Below are 23,718 nucleotides of genomic sequence, written 5' to 3' on the forward strand. Positions count from 1 at the left end.
AGGGGCTGTAACGCCGCCAACTACTATAGTCCAATCCGCGAACGATGGCAGTTCGCGTACCTCGAGATACAGACGGTGTTTACTTTGTCGCAGCTTGTAAGAGATGGTTGTGGTAAGCGCAACACGAGCTCTGCGCGTGAAGAAAGCCTTTATACTGAAAATTACGTCTCTGACTTGCTTGCGCAGAACTTGTCGCTTACAATCACGGCGTCAAATCGAAAGACCTGCACCAGGCGAACGGTCTACCCGACGGGAGGCCCTAGCCACACGACATTTCCATTTACCATTAGCCGTGACAATTCGCAAATAATGGAATAAAAATTCAACAAATAACAGGCTACAATCGCCATCGGTCGTTCCAGCTACGCTCTGTGGATCTGTTCTCCAGAAGCCACTATACTCTCTTACAGATGTCTTTTTGTTCAACCGTCCTAAGGGAACCCTGAAGTGCATAGATTTTTTAGACTTACTTGACATCCAAATACATGTCACATCAGTGCTTCAGACTATTCCAAAAGTGGAGTTTATCAACAGTCTGATAACATGTAAACATTGCCGCAAGTATGCTGTGTCCACTGTAAGGAAGGATTACAGTGGATTAATTTCTCATTCACAACAACCTGCGTACGGCGAAGAAGTCTCATTGGACCATTCATCCGCACGATTTTCCGTCATAGCTAAGGTGTGACCGACACACCCATCTCAAGTTTCGTTGCGTGGATGGGCAGAAGAGGTAACGAGAATTAAGCATGTCTTTCGTTTCGTTTCGTTTGATTGCTTGATCACCGACCAGACGTAGGAATCAGTCACAACCGTTTAGTATATTAGAGTGTTCCCTCTAATTTGTTTAAGGTAGAACGAGTGAATAAATGTAGCCGCGGAAAAGACAGACACCAGGCTGAGTTTTATCGGACGAAACCCACGGTAGAGTAATTCACAGATTTTTTTTCTAATTCTTGAATACTGAAAATTTGATTTACAACTCTATGGTCTGACATCGGTGCCAACGGACACAAAATTTCTCAAAATAAGCAGTTTTCCATCACCAAGTGTGCTGTTGATGGAAACGTGGTCGTTTTCCGAAAAATTATAGCAGTTCCAAACCCGTGATTATTACACCCATGAATTATTTCCTGTCTATGCCAGGAGAAACAAAACAGTCACCTCTTGAGTACTATCTGTCAGTCTTCAGACTGCTATGAAAGGAAAGATGAAATGTGTCTGAGACATATTACTGCAACTGACAGAGTTACACATATAGCTCAATCAGGTAGCTGCATGAAATATTACAGTATCTCTTGCTATAAAATAAAGCTCTCAATAGTATGTACCACCTTCCAGGTTGAAAACGTATCCTCTCAAGAGCACGAAATTACACAGATCGTAAAACTCTGCAGATTATTCAGTTCCATGCTTCACGTTTCTCAGATATTCATTCATTTGAGTCATCTTTTCTTTACAATCAGTGATTGGTTGAAAGCTGAAAAAAAGCATCTGAGGAAATCTGGATTAAGGTTTGGAGTGTTCAATGAAATAAACATAATTAGAACGTCGAATAACTACTTTTATTTACCATAGTGGTGTTTTACACAAATATTTACAAATTTTAAACTCAATGTCCATGTTAGTTGATTTTCCTAAGCGACTTTTTTGAGTGGATATTTGATTTCTTTACCTCACCATAACAACAACTTGGTTTATCTGCTACAAATGACTAATAACAGATAATGAAAATATTTGAATAGTAAAAATAGTTTGCTGCTGATTGCTTCACCACGACTAGTTTTCTATGCCCATTGATTCGGAGCAGGTGCCATTGATTTATTCCGAAATTTGATCAGATCCAAAATTTTCTAGCTGTAAAGCAAGCACTTATACAGTCAAGGCGTGACGTGAAAAGCACTTAGTTACGAGGCGAACGTGAGAAAGAACATGGGGAACGCAACAAGAATTCGAATTAATTCCAGCTAAGTGATGCAGGAAACATTAAGAAATTACGTCATAGGTGATAAAATTTTGATGAACGGATTTGTAGGACTCAAATCAAGCTACTATGTAACGAAATACAAAAAAAAAAAAAAAAAAATTTTTCCTTTTTAATTAACAAGAACTCTTCAAAAAGTGTAGATCATAATATAAAATAATCTATTTTCTAAAAAAAGTGAGCAAAAATATGTAAATAAGAAAACTTCATTCCTGTTGGAGAGTGAAGCTTGGAATCAAGTGTACCTTCAGGAAACGCGAATCGCAATATTTTTTTATACGACAATATGAAAAGAATGCTCTTCGACTGTTGTGGGTTGAAGTGACATCATTGCCCTAGCAACTTACCATTACCAAGGATGGAACTTTGACAGAAAAAATAATTAGGCTTTCTATGCGGAAAGTATTTAAAAGCCCATGGTAACTGAAGCAAGTTTTAGGCGTAGCTTATTAGACAATCACAGGGAGTGCAGAAATTGTGGAAATAATTATAGTGTTTTATAGATGCATATACTGGAAAGACAGCGCGTGAGGAATTCAGTATGTTAGTTCAACAACAAAAGTGAACTCTTTATTACTTTTGCTGTAACTTTACATTAGTAGACTGAAGCACTTGGCTTTTTTGGAATACAGGTTTAGAGCAACAACAGTGAAAACTGCAAAATTTAGCTTAATACTTTTAGAACAGAATCGCTCACTTACATATGGCAGTTATCTCAGCTTATTAAGAAATTAAGGTGCTATCTCCAGAGATAACATCGGTGGGAGAAGCAACCAACTCTTACACTTATGTCCACTTTGAGGTCGTATGTTATTTTACTCATCGTTGCTTTCTGATATGAATTTGTATTTATTGTTATTTATTTTTGTAATGGAGTAGATACATTCCTTGCTGTGAAATTACCTACATTTGAAAGGTAAAAAAAAAATGGCTTTTCAAATGTACATTCCGAGATTAGAGGAAAAAGTGCAAAAAGAAAGAACACGGGTGTAATTATGGGTTCTCCTCCGGAACAGGATAATAGGAAGTGCTGCAATCTGGCGGCCAGGACTGTAAATGGTCTCTGTTGTTGATAGAAGGTATAGGTGAGCAGCTGGTGTCATTGTTTCTAGCTGTGTGGTTATAGCGTCGATCATTGTGCGAACTGGTGTTTGTTCTGGACTGAAAACATGTGATAGGTATGTGAAATCGATTTATTTTCATGTCCTTATCGTTAGTTTTAAACAATTTCTCAGTGATATGCGGAAAAAAAATGCCAAGCTACTTTTGAAGCACTTCAGTTAGATGTGTTGGTGGCCATATTGCTTAAGTCGGGTTGGTATACTGGCCTCTGTTTATAGGGGTATCCATAATTACAGCGTCTTTTCTCTTAAACGACATAAAAGATTTAAATAATTTTATGGGGAAATGGCATTTTGTTTAAATTTGATATTTACGCCTTATTCAGCAAGAAAATAATGCGGATTTTTTTTCAGATTGTGCTAATAGGTTTTTTCTTCTTCCTTACAGAATGCGAGAACGATGCAGTGTTATGAATGCAAGGAAAAGAGGCACAAGTGAGAAAAAACCCACTTGATACGTGCCACAGCAGCTGTTAAAGCAAAATGAGGCTTGTGTGAAAGTTGATGCCGGGAGGTTCCGAGTGTCTCGTACCGGTTTGGAGAGATTTCTTAAATTTGATAAAATTCCGACACGAGCGCTTCAAGAGGCTAGGCTTGGAAGGAAACCGTTTTTAAATGTTGAGCTCAAATAGCGGTTTCTTACCTCTTAGCGATAGGACAAAAATTCTTTGGGTACACTTCGGTGGATTTGAGAAGAATGACGTTTTTACTTGTCTAAGGAAATAGCTTGAAAACCTTTTTCATGGGAGGAGATACAGGATAAGCTTGGACTAACGTTTTTCTTGAGAGCTGTCAGTTCGTAAACCTTGTAGAACATCAAACGCTAGAGCTTTAGGTTTCAAGAAAGAGAATGTGGTGGCTTTCTTTGATAATTTTTATTATATCATACAATTTCAACAAACACTCGTATTCAGCAGATCGAATATATAACGTGGACGAGACAGATCTGTAAGTTATTAAGAAAAATACCCAATATGATACGGATGAAAGGGAAAAAACAAATTGCATCTGCAATGTTCACAGAAAGAGGGGCTTTAATCAAAATTATCGCATGCATGACCGCTTTGGAACACTGTCCTACCAATGATGATTTTCCCAAGTTCCAATGAGAGGCTGCTCAGCTGGTGCAATTGGTAGAGTCCATTCTTCTGCTCATCTTGGATGATCATTATAGGCACTATGTAAATCTAGAGGTGACTGACTTTGCCATAGAGGATCATGTGACCATCATCTCACGTCCTCCTCATTTTACCCACAAACACCAGCGTCTGGATAAGATGTCCATGATCATGTGAAAAATTTTAAAGCGAGGCAGTGAGAATATGGTTGCACAGAATGGTCATCCTCTCGTACCTTCGACGTTATGGAGACTTGTGACCAAGTCTACCTTTATCCCAAACAACTAAGATAGCAACAAATGGATTGAAAGTAATTGGGTTATGCCCAATGAACCAGTGCATCCTCTCTGACACAGACTTCATTAGCTGCTGAGTTGACTGCAAAAAAAACTGACTCCATGGTACAAAATAGTGTTTCTGAATCACGTGCTCTTCTACTTGGCGTCTTAGGACCATCTACACCATTTGCCTTTCCTTCGAAATATCCTGATATACAATTATGTCGGGCTATAGCTACGCCAATTGATGAAGTCCCTGAAACCGTGAAGTTCTCTGGGGACTTCAAACGCCTTTACCATTCGACGTATCTCCCGCCCCCAATATTCAGAAGAGAACTGCCACTCGGGACGCAAAGTAGCAAAGTAGCTCATCACTGGAACGCCATACAAGGATCACTTGACCACGTAGCCTGTTGATTTTGTCTGGGGCCAGAGGCTGCCCTGCTGCCAGATGTGGTAAGACCTTCAGAAACAGAAAATTGATTCCACGAAACGATCTGATTCTTCTTCGGACTCATTAAGCGCATGTGACCCTCCCCTTTTGGACAGCGATAATAATCTGGGTATCAACGATGGCGATAAGTCAGACTCAAGCGATATAACTTGCATTTTCTCTGACGAAAGGTTCTCTCAGGATAGTAAAGCAGAGATGCGGGTTAAATGTGTTATTTGCTGAATGTGGATGCTCTTAGATTATGCCGGAGCTGAAAGAGCTATTTACGTTTGCGATTTCCGTACAGAATTTTGGATTTGATGATCATTTAAAAAACTTAAATATGAACAATTCGCTCTTTTATGATTAATATACGGTTTTGTATTCTTGTAAAAGATTTCTTGTACCTTTTTGTAGAGGCTCATACATTTTTTAATTTCATTTTGCAAGCTTTGTGAATCTTCGTTTTCAAATAGAAGTAACTGATATTAATAATAGCCTTGCTTCCCATCATTTCTTAAACTTGTTACAGTAGTTAATAAAGGATAAATCATCTTGAATTTTTCCAAAAGAAATACATTTAAGTCAACAAAAAAGAGGGTGCCCAATTACATCTTTTCCGCCACTACTTTCTCTAGTTCTTCAGAACTTTCATACTACATTGGTGTCATTCCTCATCATTATTAAGCACATGTGTGACTTTATTAGTGTCTGAAATGGTTCTATAGAATTCTCATGTGATATCATGTATGGTGTCTTTCTTATTTTTTTAAATTATAGAAATAGTGTGCGCAATTGCTATGAAAGAAGCAAAATATGATTTTGTCCTTGAGATACGTTCGGGTCACACAGAAAAAGTTTATTTTTAGGTAAAACCGGTATGATACATCTGGTGTAAGTGTTTATTTCTACCGCATCCATCAACTTTTCATATGTATTTATAATATTCATATGAGGGGTGATGTGTTGCGGATGTGTGTGTGTGTGTTTGTGTGGTAAATGGTGCACAACTAAAAATGACCGTCATTGTTCGCTAAAGAGAGACAGTCAGTTGGTATATAGAAATTGAATATATAGAAATTACACGTGAATCACACTCGGTTAAACAGCAACTATAATTTAACGATTCCATTCTTCTATTCTGTTTCTCTGTTCTTTGACAATTTAGGAAAGAAAACTTTCTATCATAATGAGTATTTTTAAAATAGCTGAACATAGTTACCGCTAATGATGAAGATACGGTAGTTAACAGTTACCAAGTCAATTATAAAGAGCAGTACAAGTAGTAAACTGAGTGCATCGACCCCCGTATAATAAACAGAACAGGAGAATTCCACCAGTAAATGTTTTCTGTTAATATAGAACAAACCTCTAATATCAATAAGCAAAAACAGTAAGCACTTCCTTGATATTTAATTTATGGAAACTGATCGATTACGTATATCATACTTATATCTTAGAAGGTATCAGTTAGGCTGTTTTATCATTGTTTGTCAATTTATTCTCTTATTTTCCTATATTTGATCGAAACTATTATTTCTGCTTTATTTTATATATCTATCACACTGCAAACCTTAGCACTGTTACAATCGCTCAGAAATGCGCACACGGCCAGATTACCACCAAGTTAATACATTAACCTGAATGGTTATGTTGTTAGATGTTCGGAGCAATACATGCAGTAGTTGACGCGAAAGCTAGCAAGATTTACTTAGCGACACCAAAACCTAGTGAAATATTATAGTTGTGATGAAACATAAATCGCACATGGTGAAACAGCAATAATAATCTGAAGCACTCCTTGGTTGTATGTATCTGTTGTGTAAAAGACAATTGGCGAAACTTTCAAAAACGTAAACGATAGTAAATTTGTGAAATAAATGAAAATTCAAATACGCCCGTTAAACAGTTTAGAAGAATCAATTTAAGCGTTGTATCAAATGTTGTCAATTGACTACAATGTATCATCATAGATCTATGTAAATATAAATAATTTTGCCAACGTGTTAGGCAGGTGCTTAAAACGCGTATTTAGTCTAATTTTTGTGTGTGTTCGAAATCGGGCGAATACATTAACAATGCCCTATCTATACACACAGTGGCGTCTACAATAAGTGAAAAGCTGAAACTGAGATTACCACGACGTTACGTATACAAATGCTATTATCCGTTCTGTGACTCAATGTTTATTCCGAAACGTCTAGCTTGAATTTAGATTTGTATTACATGTCAGAGTCATGTTTCTCCCCACAATAAATTCAGTTATTAGTGACAGGGAAACTACTGCCTTCAGTGTGGTAATATACAATGGGTATTGTCTTCTTCATTGAAGATGAAGATTATTAAAAAGTGAAGTCATTATGAGGAGCAACATGATCTCTGCATGCTTTCTTATCAGATGCTGAAAGGTTTAAGGAGAGGAATATTGGATGGAGTCATTAGCATTGAAAAAGCCACTTGTAAACAACGTTAACATAAATATTGAACAATCTGTAAGAATGCATTGCAGTTACATTTAATATTTTAAGATATTTGATGTTATATACTACTTCAAATTGAATAACAATCATTAGAGTCCAGTAAGTATTACATACTCTAACTTCGATGGTATAGAAACAGGGGTGTGCTGAGTAATGCATGGCTAAACATTCGTCAACATGAAAAATTAATTACGTGATCACGTGGAAAAATTTCCGAGGTTTAAATATTTCCGGGAAAGCTATTTATTTCGCGAGAGACTGAAACAAGATGTCATTTTTTGAAGGATTATAATTCAGGCGGATACATCGAACTGTCTGGAAGAAGACGTATACAGAACTGAAATTCTAATGGAGAATGTAGAATCTACCTTCAATTAACTACATGTTTTCTTACGTTCTTGCCTGAAGCAAGTTCACTATGCTCTTTTAAAATAAGGTAAAAGAACGGAGCAGGCGGAATAGTAATCACGACAAATAGAAGAAGAGCAATCGGAAGTGTAACATTCGTGGAGAGAAACAAACATAGGGCGCAGGAAAACTACTTCCTCGAATCGCAAGACAAATGAGAGTCCTTTCGTAACTATACTGGAGCGCTCGTAGCGGAAAAAAGGAAGGCTAAGTGTGGGAGCCGGTGTGCGCCGGTTTGCGCTAGTAGTCGTAGTCGGCCGCCGTCCTCTTGGGCCAGTTGTTCAGCAGCCACGGGAACATGGCAGCAGCCTGCGAAACAAACAAACACACCAGTGTCACGCTCCTCACACAAATTTATTATCCACAATTTATTAACTACAAACTGTGCATAGGAACTTTACTAGATTGCTTCTTGGGGAAAACGATTAAGGGGCTGAAATTACAAGTGGTACAAGTGACATTTCACGAGAAAATGATCTAAATGCATATTTGGGAAGCTGATGTGTGGGTCTGTTCTGAGTAAAAAGAAGTGAAAGCAATTTCCTGTATAATGCCGCACTCTGGGATGATTAAGTTTAATCTCTAAGACAATGCCTGGTCTGCACTTAGAATATAACTAGTATAATTGAAACGGTGGACAGAAGGAGAATTGCTGCCGTCTTTAACGAAGATTCAGGTAAGTATTATTTTTGAAACTACAGCAACGGCCTAATGTGTGTGCTTTTAAGAGCAGTTATAGTAATATTTATTGCGTGTTTAAATAGGGTGTCTTTTGAAATACCACTTGTACATCTTGAGGTAACATAAACATATTGACACAATAAGTTATAAGGTCCTTGACGTGGTCATACGATAAACATTTTGGTCTCTCTGAAAAGGCGAAGAAACACTTTAACATGTATTTGTTCCTCAAGACAGGAAGGAAGCAGTGAAGCACGTAAGCAGAAATTTTTCCACAGTGGAAATGAAAACATAAAGCTTTCTTTCAATTAAAGCCATGGGCTCCATAGCAAAGGACAAAGTCAGAGACCGCACAAAATACTGTGACGGGTAGACGTGCAGTCACCAGGACAGGCGTGAGGAGAACAGTAGTCGTGGGGGTTGCGGGCAGGCGCTGTAGAGGAATGGCGAGCATTGAAGGGGAATTGCCATTCTAAACTTGGACTCCCACACTTCCATGGTGACCATTCAAAAAGATCTGTCACCTCTGCTTTGGTTACTATCTAAAAAGAATTCTGCTGAAAATGCAGCGATTTATTTTCTCTTGGTTTGTTAACCATTTGTAGCTTTCAGAGAAGCGTCATGAGTGTCGAATTTTGAGGAAAACCTGCACATTTCTCTTGCTGCAATCTTAAAATTTGCTTCTTTTGCCAAAATACAGCAGAGATTACAAAATGCCACCTCACTAACGTATTATGCGGACACAATTGCGAGAGAATTCTGAAACAGTGGTTTATCAAGTTAATTAAGTGAGGAAACAGAGGAAAAGAAAAGTGTGTAGCTCATGAAAAAGCGCATCCTCAGAACAAAATAATCGTCTAACGTGTTCAATTATGTTGTCCCCAAACCCATAGCACTTCTCGTTTTACCAGTGATTGATAACCCTTAAAATTTAAATTCTTTCATTAAAAAAGTCTGCAGTTAGTGGAATAACATGGCAGATAATGAAGTTTTGCATAACAAACACGTGGCAAAGTACTCTCCTCTTCACATAATATCATTTTCCAAAATCTCTTTTCGATATTTCAAATCGTTTATGAAATATGAGGAATGTTGTAAATATTTCACTCTGGTTTTATGGCTGGCGCGGCGTGATCGCAAATGAGTGTGCTACATGAGATCAATTTTCTCGAAATTGGTGACTAAGACCTCGACCCAAGAAAAATTCGATATGTTAGCTTCGATATGTTACCTAAATTTTGTAACATATTGTACGCAGCAACATATTATGTAAAGTGCACCAAACACAAAATCATAGCGACCCCTATTTTTCACTGCTAACTTTTTCGAATTTCTCGCAGTGTCTTACTTCCATGTAAATACAATAATAACTATGATCACTAACGAAATGATAGTCACATCATCAGGAAACTGACACATAAAGCTATAAGAAGCGGAAAAATGGATTTTTTTGTACAAAATAGTTTCCGTAAAATTGTTTTAGGAAGATTACAGGCCGTGTGCCTCTATTCTGTCATCGCCGACCATCCGAAAGGTGGCGAACACCTGTCGGCCTCCCCTTCTGAAGAAACAAATGAACTCGTCCAGCACTTTTGATGAAAATTGATCACTGCGTATCGGCCACAGCATCCTGCGCGGACTGTACTAAGGATGTGGAAGAAAACAAAATAAAATGGGGTAATACCAGATGGCTCTGTATCAACAAAGAAAATCCTCTAATAATACAGTTCAAGTATACACTAAACCGCGATCTTGAGTTTATTTCAGCTGCTTTCAGGAGGTTCAACAGTTATCATCCATCAATGCCTCTTCTGTAGCCTTTGCATCAAGACGAGTTTGAAATAAAAATTGGGAAATGGAGAAATCTTCAGGAGATCAAAGACTATACCCCTCCACTTTATCATGAGTTCTATAAGAATATATCCCATTCCTAGTAGTTACCACGGGGGTAACAAGAGAGTGCGGAGAAAGAAGAGGACTTGTCCAAAGAAGCTTCAAGGAAGACTGAAAAATGCATAAAGATACAGTATCACGAGTGTTCTCCAGGAAGGACATTCTTCAAGACATACCACAGAAGAAAATGATTATGATTCTATGTGCACTGACTGTGTATGGATTATAGAAAAGTGGCTATGAATAATCTCTTGTTTGTGTTGGAACCACGCCAACATATTTTCGTTTTAGTATTTTATTTGCTATTTACCAATTGAATTTCGGCTTGTTATATTAATTTCGCTTTAATTACTCTCACTTCGTTGTTTTAAACCTTCAAAACAGAGAACTGCAAATAAAACGTTTTTGCACTTGTACCTGTTTTAATTTAATTTTTTTTAAGTTTCAAGGGTATAAGTATATTTAAAATATTATGAAAAACAGTGCAGAGGCGCTACACTCTCTAATCATACCTACAACTATAAACAGACAAACGCACCACTAGGAACAAAAATATCTGATGTTTCGACAGTAACATAATTTATAAATAGGCATTTAACTTGGGTAGTCATTTACTCAGTTTGCTTCAGCAAGCACTTATAATCTCAGCCCTTCATTTATCCTTATAGCTGTATTATTTTTGTGTTCAATTCGTAACAACAGTAATTTAGAGATCATATGGGTCTTTTTTTCAAGTGCCTGTTGGGACGTCCCATTGACATTGATCACCACAAAAACTATTCCTCCAGAAGCAAAATAAAAAAAAGTATCAAGCAAATGTTGTTTAGCCACCAGAGCGGCATTAACAGTGGCATTAACCCTGTAATTGCCTTTCTTGTATTTTTTTCGTTACGAGGATGTGTACACCACAAAGTTCTCTATTTAGCGCTCTACATCTTTTTAATTCATGTCCTCTATTCAAGACGTATTCAGAAATGTGTCATAGCGACCCACTCACACAATCATGACATTATTGAATCGAAACACAAAGTTCACTTTGACTCTCCTACCATAATGTAACTCGTCCACTTGACGGTAAAGAAATGGAAACACAATGATAATGCACCCCAGTCCTTCATTCAACTGTCTTCAGTTGAAGGTTTGTGTTAGTACACTGAAACCCAAGGAAGATAAGGTAGAATTGCTACTCATCTGTAGGGAATGTTGACTAGCCAACCAGCAACTCCAATAATGTTCTCTTATTTACAATACAAGTCATTAGTACAGTACTGTAGTACTTTTAAACGTTACCGTTGTGCAAACTTACATTCTCCACAGCTGTGTATCTTTTTTACCTTTTCTTCGTTCGTCCGCTCCCGCCGGAGGTTCGAGTCCTCACTCTGGCATGGTTGTGTGTGTTGTTCTTCGCATAAGTTAGTTTAAGTAGTGTGTAAGTCTAGGGACCGATGACGTCAGCTGTTTGGTACCTTAGCAATTCACACACATTTGAACATTTTTCTTTGTTGGTGTACATTGCACACAGACAAATCTTCAGCTGAAGCTGGTTGACTGAGTGACTGGTGAGCATTGTCCTCGCGTTTTCATTTGTTTACTGTCACTCCACGTGAACGAGTTACGTTACCTCGCGTTGCTACATTGCGCCTGGTACAGGAGGTTCAAAGTCAAGTTACGTTCTTAAAACGGCATGTTTATGTGAATGGTACACTGGGATACGTTCTTGGACAGGTACTGAGGAGAGGAATTTAGTTATGGGACAGAAAAGCATGGTGCTATTTACAATAACTACAAGAAAGGTGGTCAGGCTGATTAGTATCCCCCTGACAGATAAACAGCATTTGCTCGATACATTTTTTTTTTTTTTGCTTCAGGACAAAAAGGTATTTTGTATGCTTAAGGTAAACGGGCCGTTCTGTACAGTACAAAATTCTGTGTATTTGATTATCATCTGAAACACATGAAAATTGATGAAGTAATTATTAAAGTGACAAAGAGTGATTCACTGTTAATACATACAATTTTTTTAGTTTTATAAATTTTGAAGCAAAGGTACAAAAACGTTTGGAGTATATAGTATAAACACATAATACCAGTAATTGCCATTGGATGTGAACACTTAGCCATATCAGAAAAAGTTATGGGAAATATGCATATGTATTTTCTACAGGCGATGAACCAGTCAGTAACTTTGTATGACAGTTGTACCAGGTAAATAAAAGATTATATAATACAAACCCATAAACTAATGTGCATTCAAAGGGTATCACCTTGAAAGAAATGGCTCTAAACTTCGTAGGCAGTCGTATAACGACAAAACATAGCGTGAGAATGGAATGCGTGTATCTTCCTCCACTCTACAGTGTGACACGTATCTAGTAGATAACTAGCTGCGCCCGGTGGTGTTACCCACAGTTCAACAGTTATTTACAAAAAAAAATGTTCTACTATGCTTTTATTCCAATCTTCTATTAGTCCATCTACCCTTTTCCCCTCTCTGTCTGTCCATCTCCTCCCTCCCGTCTATCCATCTCGTGCTCCCCCTTTCTCTCTCCACATTATCACCCCCACCCCTAAAGGAGGCTGGTGTTTCTTACCTCTACGCTATTTCGAAACTAATATGTCTATCAAATTTGGTTTAAATCGTTCCAGGGATTAAGGATGAACTTTTTACCTTTAGGTGTATTTCACATGTGTTTAACGTATTTCACAAGTATTTGTACACATATTTCATCTGTATCTCCAGCGAATTTCGCCCTGATGTTTCATTTTTACACAGCTCAATGTTTATCAGGTCGTATACTATGTGATCAAAAGTACCCGGACACCCCCAAAACACATACGTTTATCATATTAGGTACATTGTGCTGCCACCTACTGCCAGGTACTCCATATCAGCAACCTCAGAAGTCATTAGACATCTTGAGAGAGCAGAATGGGGCGCTTCGCGGAACTCACGGACTTCGAACGTGGTCAGGTGATTGGGTATCACTTGTGTCATACGTCCGTACGCGAGATTTCCACACTCCTAAACATCCCTAGGTCCACTGTTTCTGATGTGATAGTGTAGTGGAAACGTGGAGGGACACGTACAGCACAAAAGCGTACAGGACGACCTCGTCTATCGACTGACAGAGATCGCCGACAGTTGAAGAGGGTCGTAATGTGTAATAGGCAGACATCTATCCAGAACATCACACAGGAATTCCAAACTGCATCAGGATCCAGTGCAAGTATTATGACAGTTAGGCGGGAGGTGAAAAACTTGAATTTCACGGTCGAGCGGCTGCTCATAAGCCACACATCACGCTGGTAAATGCCAAACGACGTCTCGCTTTGTGTAAGGAGCCTAAATGTTGGGCTATTGAACAGTGGAAAGACATTGTGTGGAGTGACGAATCACAGTACACAATGTGGCGATCCGATGACAGGGTGTGGGTATGGTGAATGCCCGGTGAACATCTGCCAGCGAGTGTAGTGCCAACAGTAAAATCTGGAGGCCGTAGCTTTATGTGTGGTCATGTTTTTCGTGGAGGGGGCTATCACCCCTTGTTGTTTTGCGTGGCAGTATCACAGCGCAGGCCTGCACTGATGTTTTAAAGCACCTTCTTGGTTCGCACTGTTGAGGAGCAATTTGGGGATGATGATTGCATCTTTCAACACGATCTAGCACCTGTTCGTAATGTACGGCGGAGTCGTTACACGACAATAACATCCCTATGATGAACTGGCCCGCGAGTCCTGACCTGAATCCTGTAGAACACCTTTAGAATGTTTTGGAACGCCGGCTTCGTGCCAAACCTCACCGACCGACATCGATACCTCTTCTCAGTGCAGCATTCCGTGGAGAATGGGCTGCCATTCTCCAAGAAACTTTCCAGCACCTCATTGGACGTATGCCTGAGAGAGTGGAAGCTGTCATCAAAGCTAAGGGTGGACCAACACCATATTGAATTCCAGCATTGCCGATGGAGGGCACCACGAACATTTTCAGCTAAGTGTCCGTATACTTTTGATCACATAGTGTACATTAAGAAGTCATGTAAGATGCCCCAGTTTTACAAGCATCTTAGTGTTTATGACATCATATCCTCTGAAATATGTGTCATATAATTATGTATTTTGGTAGGTACATATAGTGGTGGATGTGGATACTGTCTGCGAAAAGTGTCGCAAATAGAGTCAGTGGCAACAAAGTAATAAGTTAAACGTCTTAAATGATCCGGTATTTTATCACCCATCTTAATGTTTATGATGTCATAGCTCCTGAACTAACGGTCGTACAATGATATAATTTTGCTGGTAAATTGAGTGATATATGTGAATACTGTCTGGAAAATGTGTTGCGAATGCAGGCAGTAGCAAAGAAGTAATAAATTAAAACTTCCTATTCCACGCAGCAGTTTTCCTGCATGAACAGCGAAAACGTAGTAAGCGATAAACTCTTTTCCTTTCATCATTTTGTTCGGTCATCAGCGAGAAGACGTTTTGTGAAGGTTTGAAATTTTGTGTAAAGTTTGTTGTAAGGCACTAAGTGCTCGCATTCTCAAACACAGGATAAATAAAATACGGGTATACATGTAATACGTATGAATGCCTGATTAGTACGTCGCGGTCCCCCAGCAACGTCAATATGAAGGTGGTGCAGATAAATTTGGGGCAGACATGGCATGCATCAATTGACTTCATAGAAGAGGACGTGCCATTACGGTTAGTAAAAGAGAAGGAATAGTAACAAAGGTCCATAAAATTTATTTGCTGATCCCACAAAGGTTGGCGCGGAGAACCATCCAACAACTGGCAACGTCAAGGTTTCTATAATGAGGATGTAGTGAATCTCGATCAGCAAGCAGCAGTACACAAATGGCAAACTAAAGATCGCATGAAGAGGCAACTGTTTTGTGACAAGGCACAATGGCCTAGTCCGTGGGACTGAGAAACACACCGCCACTGCCATCCCGACTGACAACTAAGCAGTAAGCGTACTAAGGGTAGTCATAAAATTTTGTTTATCACTTCGAGAAAATAAAGTTACATAATTTTTTGTTTGTTTGCAGAACATGTCTGCAGGTTTGCTGTACACTAATATCGCGGTACCACCATATCGTAGCACCTCGCTAGAGGAACTAAACAAAGAGGCGCAGACCACTGGTACAGAGGAGTGTCATACTGCGATTAGCTCTCTGTATTTGAAGGGGAATAACGTTCTAACAATCCATGCTCATTGAATGGCAGTATATGGCAGCAATGCCATCGATGGGAAGTGTTTGATCACCCACCATATAACCTGGAATTGGCACCTTATGATTTTCGTCTCTTAGCTCACGTGAACTTCTGGCAGTATTTTGGCACTACGAACGAGTTGCAGACCAGCGAGGAGAATTAGCGGGAAGCACAGGCGACTGCCTTCTGTGATGAGGGTATTTGGAAGTTATTACTACGCTACGACGATTGCCCGAGTCGAAGAGGCGACTATGTAGAGAAGGCGCAGCTAAATGTCACAGATAAAACCTATTTGACTTTCACTACGATTTTCATTTCGCAGCAAATCGGACATTTAAAAAAAATCTGGGTAAGTGGGAGTTAGACTCACGCTCCTAGGGTTCCGCAAAACTTAATTATTTATATAGATAGTTATCCATTTCGGAAATCGACAATTTCAACTATTTTTCCTGTTGTCGATATCGATACTGTAATGCATAAAAATATGCGACATAAATGGCCGTATCTTTTATTGCATTGACACAGTCCCTTAAATTTTTTACACCCACAGGACAACGTAGACTTTAGTGTGTGACAACAAAATTTAACTTGATACGTTTATTCCTTCCTGAGAATAAGGGATCTGAACAGTCGGACAGTCAGACAGACGGACAACAAAATGATCCTACAAGGGTTCTGTTTTTATCGATACAGAAACGGAACTCTAAAGCTAACCCTCGTACTATCGAAAGCTCCTGACGAAGTTACGTGAGGCTGTCGCCGACACTGTCTGAGGGGATAGTTTTATTCAACGACAATGACCCAGCTCGTTCTGCAGAGAACACTACCACACATACTGCTCCTTTGTGTCACTAAATTTTGCCTCAAGGCGTCCTCCCCCAACTCCCCCCCCCCCCCCCCCCTAGGCCCCACAACAACCTATCTCCGTATTCTCCTGACTCGGCATCCAGTGACTACTTCCTCTTACTTTGGATGCTTTTCAAAGAAAATGTCTCCTGAACAGCCACAAGATCTGCACCAACTTACTGGCCGTAGGCAAAATGTGATCGTATTGAAGGGCGAATATGTGAGGAAGAATCAACACTGCCGCCAAGTTTCATGGTCTCGTCGTCATACTTTGGGGGTGATAATTAAAACTTTACCGCATCTATTCGACATGCGTTCAGGCGATAATTTGTACGTTGCGATATTCTTGCGGCGATAATTTGGAAGTGGTGCACACAAATTGGGCGCAGAGAATACATCTGCAGTTGTCATCAAAGTTGGTACTTTTGCGTTAAGTGACGGAACAATTATCAACGCTCGTGAACGTTCTTTAGAGACCTCTCAGAAGTAGGTGCGAATTTGCTGATATCAAAGCGAGCGGTAGGGAAGGTTCCATAAATAAAATTTGTAGTGGCTCGCCGGCCGGAGTGGTCGAGCGGTTCTAGGCGCTACAGTCTGGAACCGCGCGACCACTACGTTCGCAGGTTCGAATCCTGCCTCGGGCATGGATGTGTGTGATGTCCTTAGGTTAGTTAGGTTTAAGTAGTTCTAAGTTCTAGGGGACTGATGACCTCAGAAGTTAAGTCCCATAGTGCTCAGAGCCATTTGAACCATTTTTTGTAGTGGCTCTCAAAGTGCACGCAGCTAATCCAAAAACTGCAGCCTATTAATCTCATAAAGTGGCTATTGTTTAGTGAGGAGGCACAGTGCGCCGATTCGCGATATGAGAGCTAAATAGCAAATATTGATGTGTTGGTTTAGAACGATTTGGGCTTGGCTTATGTTTCTTCGTGGAGCGTCACTTTTATGAGATGAGAATTTAAAAACTCTGTCCTTTTTGTGCAGATTTAGATTTTCTTGCTTTCTCTAAATTTATCAAGCGAGATGATGGAATGTCCACATTGGAAGTAGAAGTCGTTATACATCTCTAATGACCGCGTCGTCGGAACATGAAAGCTTAACTTTCACTCTTTCCTCCACCGAGAGATCTGTCGCAGTACTTGTGAACTTAGCCACCTTAAAACTTTGGATAATACATAATATTACAAGCTACACTGACGAAGGAGAAACTGCTTGATTTCCCAGTAGCCTCATCATACGAGAGTCAAATGAATGTGTCAACACGGTTTAGGTGGATGGGCTGACTTACATCTGTCTCAGATATCGCTTTCTATACATGGCCAGCTTGTTTGCCACTGTTATCAACGTGTGATGAAATTTCTTCATAGACCATGAGTGACAAAAGAAGAAGAAACTTGTATTTACTCAAGGCAGAATCTTTTCATTAGTCATATTTATTCATTGACCAAGTTTACATCTCATAATTTTTAAGGAAATATAGAGAACGGAGAACCAGCCATTAATAACATCACAACCGATTCGTTTGAAACAGTTTTACGAGACTGGGTTTAGTGCCTGGGGGTCTGACTTATTGCGTATGGGACGTACATTGAGTACCCCAAACTCCAAATATCTATTGATGAGGTTGTGGTGGGACCAAGTTCAATAAATATAGATCTATAAAATCGTGATATTGTGTGCTGGCAGAGCAACGTTAAAATGAAAGGCAGCAGTAGTGCATCACACGGAATGACTATCATGACAAGTCATATTCTTTTATGATCCAGGCTTCTGTTTATCTGTAGAAGATAAGTGTTTCATTATCAATGACGTTCTGCTAGCAAATGTCAAGAAGCGTTCCTCTATATAAGGCTGAATGAGGAGCACTGAAGATACGGTTGTCTGAAGCAAGTTAGTCGAATGTATTTGATGATTGAATCTGGCATAGGCGTTCAGTTTTACTCAGAAACAAAACTGAAACGATAGTTACGTCATGTTTCAGTAAAATAACAACAAAACTTGCATATAGGACATGTAGTGAGGGAACCGAAACCCCCTAGCATATTATAACTGTATCCCCCATGGAAACTCGAACCTGGAGGTGTATTGACGAAATTAAAGATGTGAGAACGGGTCATGCCTGGATGTTCCAGAAAATTTTCGCACGCTGCACTCAACGCTATAGAGTGAAAAAGTCGTTCTGGAGAAAGAGAATTCGCTGAAACAAACCAGAAAGTATAAATAGTTAACAGAGAATGGTATAAATGAGCTAATTTCAAAGATGACGCTCTGTGTCTTAATCTAAACCGTTCAAAAGCGATACAATGAGACCATGGGGAGGATTCTTTGTATCCCTGGTCTTATCTAAGAGACCAAGTTAGATAAATAAGGGCAAACCACTGTTTGTTCTGTTAGCATACGGAACAAGACAAAATGTCTGTATAACTTTTTATTCGTTCTAACCTCACTCATATTATTTTCGTGGTACCTACGAAAGGAAGTGGTTGCATCGACTAGGCACTAGCCTTTAGAAAGATATGATGGATACAGTAGAAATATTGGGGCTCTGCCTCAAGTAATAGTTCTCTAAATGTACCTAATAGTGTTTTCTCGACAGCACAAATGTCCTTTTAACAACAGGTCCCATTTAAGTATTTTGATCAACTCCGTTACACTCTTCTATGGGCTATAGTGACTTTTTACAACTATGTTAGCGCATTTATGAATTCCTTCTAAATAAGTTGTCTTACTTGCTTGTTAAGGACTCCAAACACTAGAGCACGAATCTGAAGTAGGCCGCATTAGCATTTTCTAAGCAGTCTCCATATTAGATAAACTTCACTAGAAGAGAATCCTTCCAACAGCCGATTCTTCTGTTTGCCATCACTTCTACTGATTTCACATATCAGTTCAATTTCATATGGCTTCTTAGTACTCTTATCGTTAAGTTTTTAAATGTGACAGTTTCCACAACTTCAATACTAATGTTGTAACTGGACACCGCCAGGCGTTTCCATTTGCCTGTGGGAACTGGCTTCCTGTAAAAGAGCGCTTTCATGTCAGACACCAAGTTGAAATTCAATCTACAGTTGCATAGTCTGTGAACATTGTGAGTAGGTGGGAAACAACAGTACGATTTAACATTCTGTCACCAACGAGGCCATTAGAGACGGAGTAAAAACGTGGATTCGGAAGAATGAGGAAAGAAATCGGCCGTATCATTTAAGAGAAAGCGTTGCGGGATTCGAATTAAGCGATTTAGGGAAACTTAATGAAACCCCTATCTGGAGAGCTGGACGGGGAGTTGAACCGTTGTCCTCTCGTATGCGAGTCTATTGTGCTAACCATTGCGCCACTTCGTTCGGTAACAACCCGAGGATGCTGCTGACTTTGTTAATTGTATACTGAGAACTTTCGCGGACTTACCATACTTCTTCGACACATCCCTCACCTGACTTTCGATTCTATTAAATACTCGCCATCCAGTTCTATTGGACAAAATTATTGTAAAAGATCTTCTTATGATCATATCTTTTTTATCCGTGGACTGCCTAGTAGAGAGTCTAATGCTTCTCCGGGAATGTAGGAAAAAGTAATCTAGCTTTTCATTTGTGTCTACAATTTGCGCGTGAGAAACAAGTGGGCTGTTTCACACGAGCGGTGTTTCCCGAACTCATACTGAGTCTTTTAAAGGCGTTTCATTTCCCAGAGAAATTTCATTATGCTACAGCGTATGACACAATCTAGTTTCCTACTAGCGGCGAACGTTAAAAATATTGCTCTGTAATTTTTCCAATTCGTTCTTTTACCCTTCTTATCGCCGTACTTTGACACACTCACGTGTAGTTAGCTCTGCAGTCTGCAGGAATATGAAGGGGAAAGGGGCTTGTTCTGCCATTTATTAAATGTAACCGTAACAGAGTTTCGCTAACCGATACCGTAAGTCAGTATTTTAATACGTCTAACTTGTGTATATCAACTGTGGTTCACTATCAGTATCTTCAGACACGATATATTTTTAAATGAGTAATTTACTTAATATTTGTCTCAGTCTTTGATCGCAAGAGATTTTTATATTTCGTTTGATACATCAGTACTGATTACCTTCAGATCTGTACGTACTATGTGCATCTACATTTTTGTAACACCAAACCACCTCGTGCATATACAGTGTGTAACACACATGCGTATGTGTAACACATACTCGAAGATGGGTCGGTCTTACAAGGACTACGAAGCATGCGACACATTCAGATCTGAAGACGATCATTACTACTCGAAGTTAGAAATAAAATAAAATACAGACACCTCTTACTATTACAGACATATAGTTAAAACAAAACAAAAAATTGTGCCTATCGTGGTATCTTATTCTGACATGTCATACAACATCAAGCGTAGACTGATATTTCGCCATTTTTTCTGAAGGAGCTTTCGACAACTGTTGACAATGTTACAGGCTTAGAGCATAGTTCAGTTTGTGAATGAACAAGTCGCTTCTAAACGTTCACAATTAGTTTCCTCTTCTCTTCCCCGTTCCTTGTTGTTGTTATTGCTCTAAAAGCGACAGTGTTATCACGACAATCTCCGAGGTATTTTTAAAATTTCTTGAATGGTATGACCACATGCTAGTAATTCCACGAACAATACGAGACTGGAATAGAAGGGAGAACCGATAGAGGTACTCAAGGTACCCTTCGCACCGTCAGGTGGCTTGCGGAGTATGGATGTAGATGTAGATGTATATGTCGGCACTCGTGTTTGAGAACTTGTTAAATAGCAGAGAAGATTACTTTTTACTAAATTAAAAGTTCATTTATTCTCTTGTAATTTTTCTTTTCACAACTTTAGAATCTTCATCCTTATTTCGTGTTGGGCATTTTGTTAAGTTGTTTCCTAATGAGCGCAGTAACAGTCAGCCAACGCCAGTTAAACGAGACTGCTCTGAAGCTCGTAACCATTCCACTTGTACATCACTCTGCGTATCAATTTTTTTGTTTTACGTGGAACTCGAACTGTAATCTCCGTCATTGAACGACTTTATGAATGAGTAGAAGCATCGAAAACTCGTGTAGGCGTTAATGGAGTCCAAAAACGAAGCGCAGTGCGCAGGAAACGTTTATTCATTCGCGTCGAAATTTGTCACTCTTCCAGCTCGTCAATGGAACTCTTTCGACCTTTCGTGAACTGCCGTCCCTTAAACGTTCAGAGAGCCTCACCTTGCGTGTGTGTGGGTGCTGTATTTTGCTGAACAAAATCAAGCAAACTAAAACAATCGCTTTACTGACACAATCGTGAAACTCAAACGATATTCTCTGGTTATAAGACACATTTAGTAACATTTCATATTTTGTTATAATTTAGTTTGTTTTTGATCGCCGTAGTGCCGGGCTAAGAAAAATTTTGTAACAGTTGCTCGTTTGAGGATGCTGTTTAGCCAATCATCTGCTTAACTAGTCTGTGACAACACGCAGCTGTTCACGGCAGTACGTTTGGACAGATGAGACAGCAGTTATTGTGAACACGCATCCGTAAGACATCTAACAGAACAGGAGGAAGGCTAAATTTTCCTAATTTCGCGTTTCTCTGTGTGGTGGATGCCCAGAGTATAAGAACTGTAATACTCTTAGGATGAGGAAAACATCTGGAGGATTCATGTATGTTGTATCTTAATGTGAATGAGTGGAGTTAAGTTCCTGCTTGGTATTATTTGGCTATCGATGTAACTCCTCCTTGCAACATAATTCGATGCATTTATGTGGCTACCCAAGTGAGATCGCGTACATTCGAGAAGAATGGAATTCAAACCCCCCGGCTGCAAAGTTTGACGTACTTTTCCTAGATAATTTCCTACCCACCTTCGCCCAGTCAGATCTCCTACCCTGTGGGTAATGATCACGAAGATGACGGGACGTTGAACTCTTAGGCCCGTTTCACACTGCGACACTGGTGACGGTCGCCAGTGATGGTCACCGGTAATTGTGGTGAACACTCCTGGATGACCGGTGTACGACACTGCAGGTATTGCCAACTGATTAGTTCGTGAAATGGACTAGAGCGAGGAGGAACTTTTGTTGGTACTTCTAAGCAGGAGCAGGAGGAGGAGGAGAATGAAGAGATAACGTTTATTACACGTACATCCACTGCTACATGATCGGCTGGAGAAAGAATTGTTTTATATTCTTTATGTCGTTTGAGGATACGTTAACTATTCAAGGATTGCAGGACATGTCACCTCATGCAAACAGTATCAGAGATGACTCTGCAAACTACTTCGTTAGCCCTGAAGGTGAAGTGGCTTGGCAGCTGCAAAAAAAGTAATTACTAGAAATGTAACGTGAACGTTAATGTGATTATACCTCAATGTTTATCTGGCATTGTATTTGTCATGTGCATCGTGCAATTATTGCCATGTTAACTGTAAGAGGTCACATTATTGAATTCACTGAACTGAATGTAACTTACAATTAAAATTATAGTGTGTCAGGAATCTGTACCTCAATAATGTTATAATAAATAAATAAAATTCATTATTGTAGTAGCCACATATGCGTAAATAATTATAATTAAGAATAATATTTTGACTCTATTTTTTGGTCCATAAGGCGGAACGCCTTGAGACGCAGAAGAATAGGGGGCGAGGTATGCAAATGTGCTTGAAGGTTATTACCCTCCTAGCCACCACTTTGTTGCTATAGTCATCACTTTTGGCATCCCAAATAGCGGGATGACTTTCTATTTCATTTATATGATCTTCCGTGTTACTGAAATCTAAACTCATGGCTACAATGTGTACAGTATAACATATAATGAATGTTCCGCAGCACTGTCTCAGAAATGACTGCCTGTCTGTTGGCAAATCTGCAGCGCTGTGTCTGTGTCCCAGTGCTAACACTCCAGTTCAAACTGATGCATGTCAGGCGGTGACTGCTGTGAAAACAGTGACCTTGTTCGTCACATGTGGCGAGGCTGAGTCGCTGCTGTGTCACAGTGGTCCGATGAGGCGGTGTAGTGTCCCGGTGTGAATGCTCCAGTTAAACGAATGTATCTCTGTCGGTGACCGTCACTGGTGACCGTCACCAGTGTCCCAGTGTGAAACGGGCCTAATCTTTCTTGCTTTTGCGTGTATATGAAAAGCCCAGGAAGGAAACTGATAACTGCCGGGAGAGCGGTGTGCTGACCACATGCCCCTCCATATCCGCATCCAGTGACACCTACCGGCAAAGGATGGCACGGCGGTCGGTCAGTACCATAGGGACTTCCGAGGCCTGTTCGGACGG

The 23,718-nt window shown here is 39.7% G+C and overlaps 1 protein-coding gene across 1 annotated transcript in view; it reads right to left on the minus strand.

The window, feature by feature from the left end:
* Positions 1 to 7,489: 7,489 nt before the first annotated feature.
* LOC124790027 overlaps positions 7,490 to 23,718 on the minus strand; it is a 325,305-nt gene continuing 309,076 nt past the window's right edge. Inside the window, exon 5 of the mRNA XM_047257582.1 lies at positions 7,490 to 8,131. Coding sequence (XP_047113538.1) covers positions 8,063 to 8,131 — 69 coding nt within the window. The 3' untranslated portion in view covers positions 7,490 to 8,062. The remainder of the gene's footprint in view (positions 8,132 to 23,718) is intronic.

This window comes from Schistocerca piceifrons, chromosome 3 (assembly GCF_021461385.2).
Source record: "Schistocerca piceifrons isolate TAMUIC-IGC-003096 chromosome 3, iqSchPice1.1, whole genome shotgun sequence".
NCBI classification, from domain to species: Eukaryota; Metazoa; Arthropoda; class Insecta; order Orthoptera; family Acrididae; genus Schistocerca; species Schistocerca piceifrons.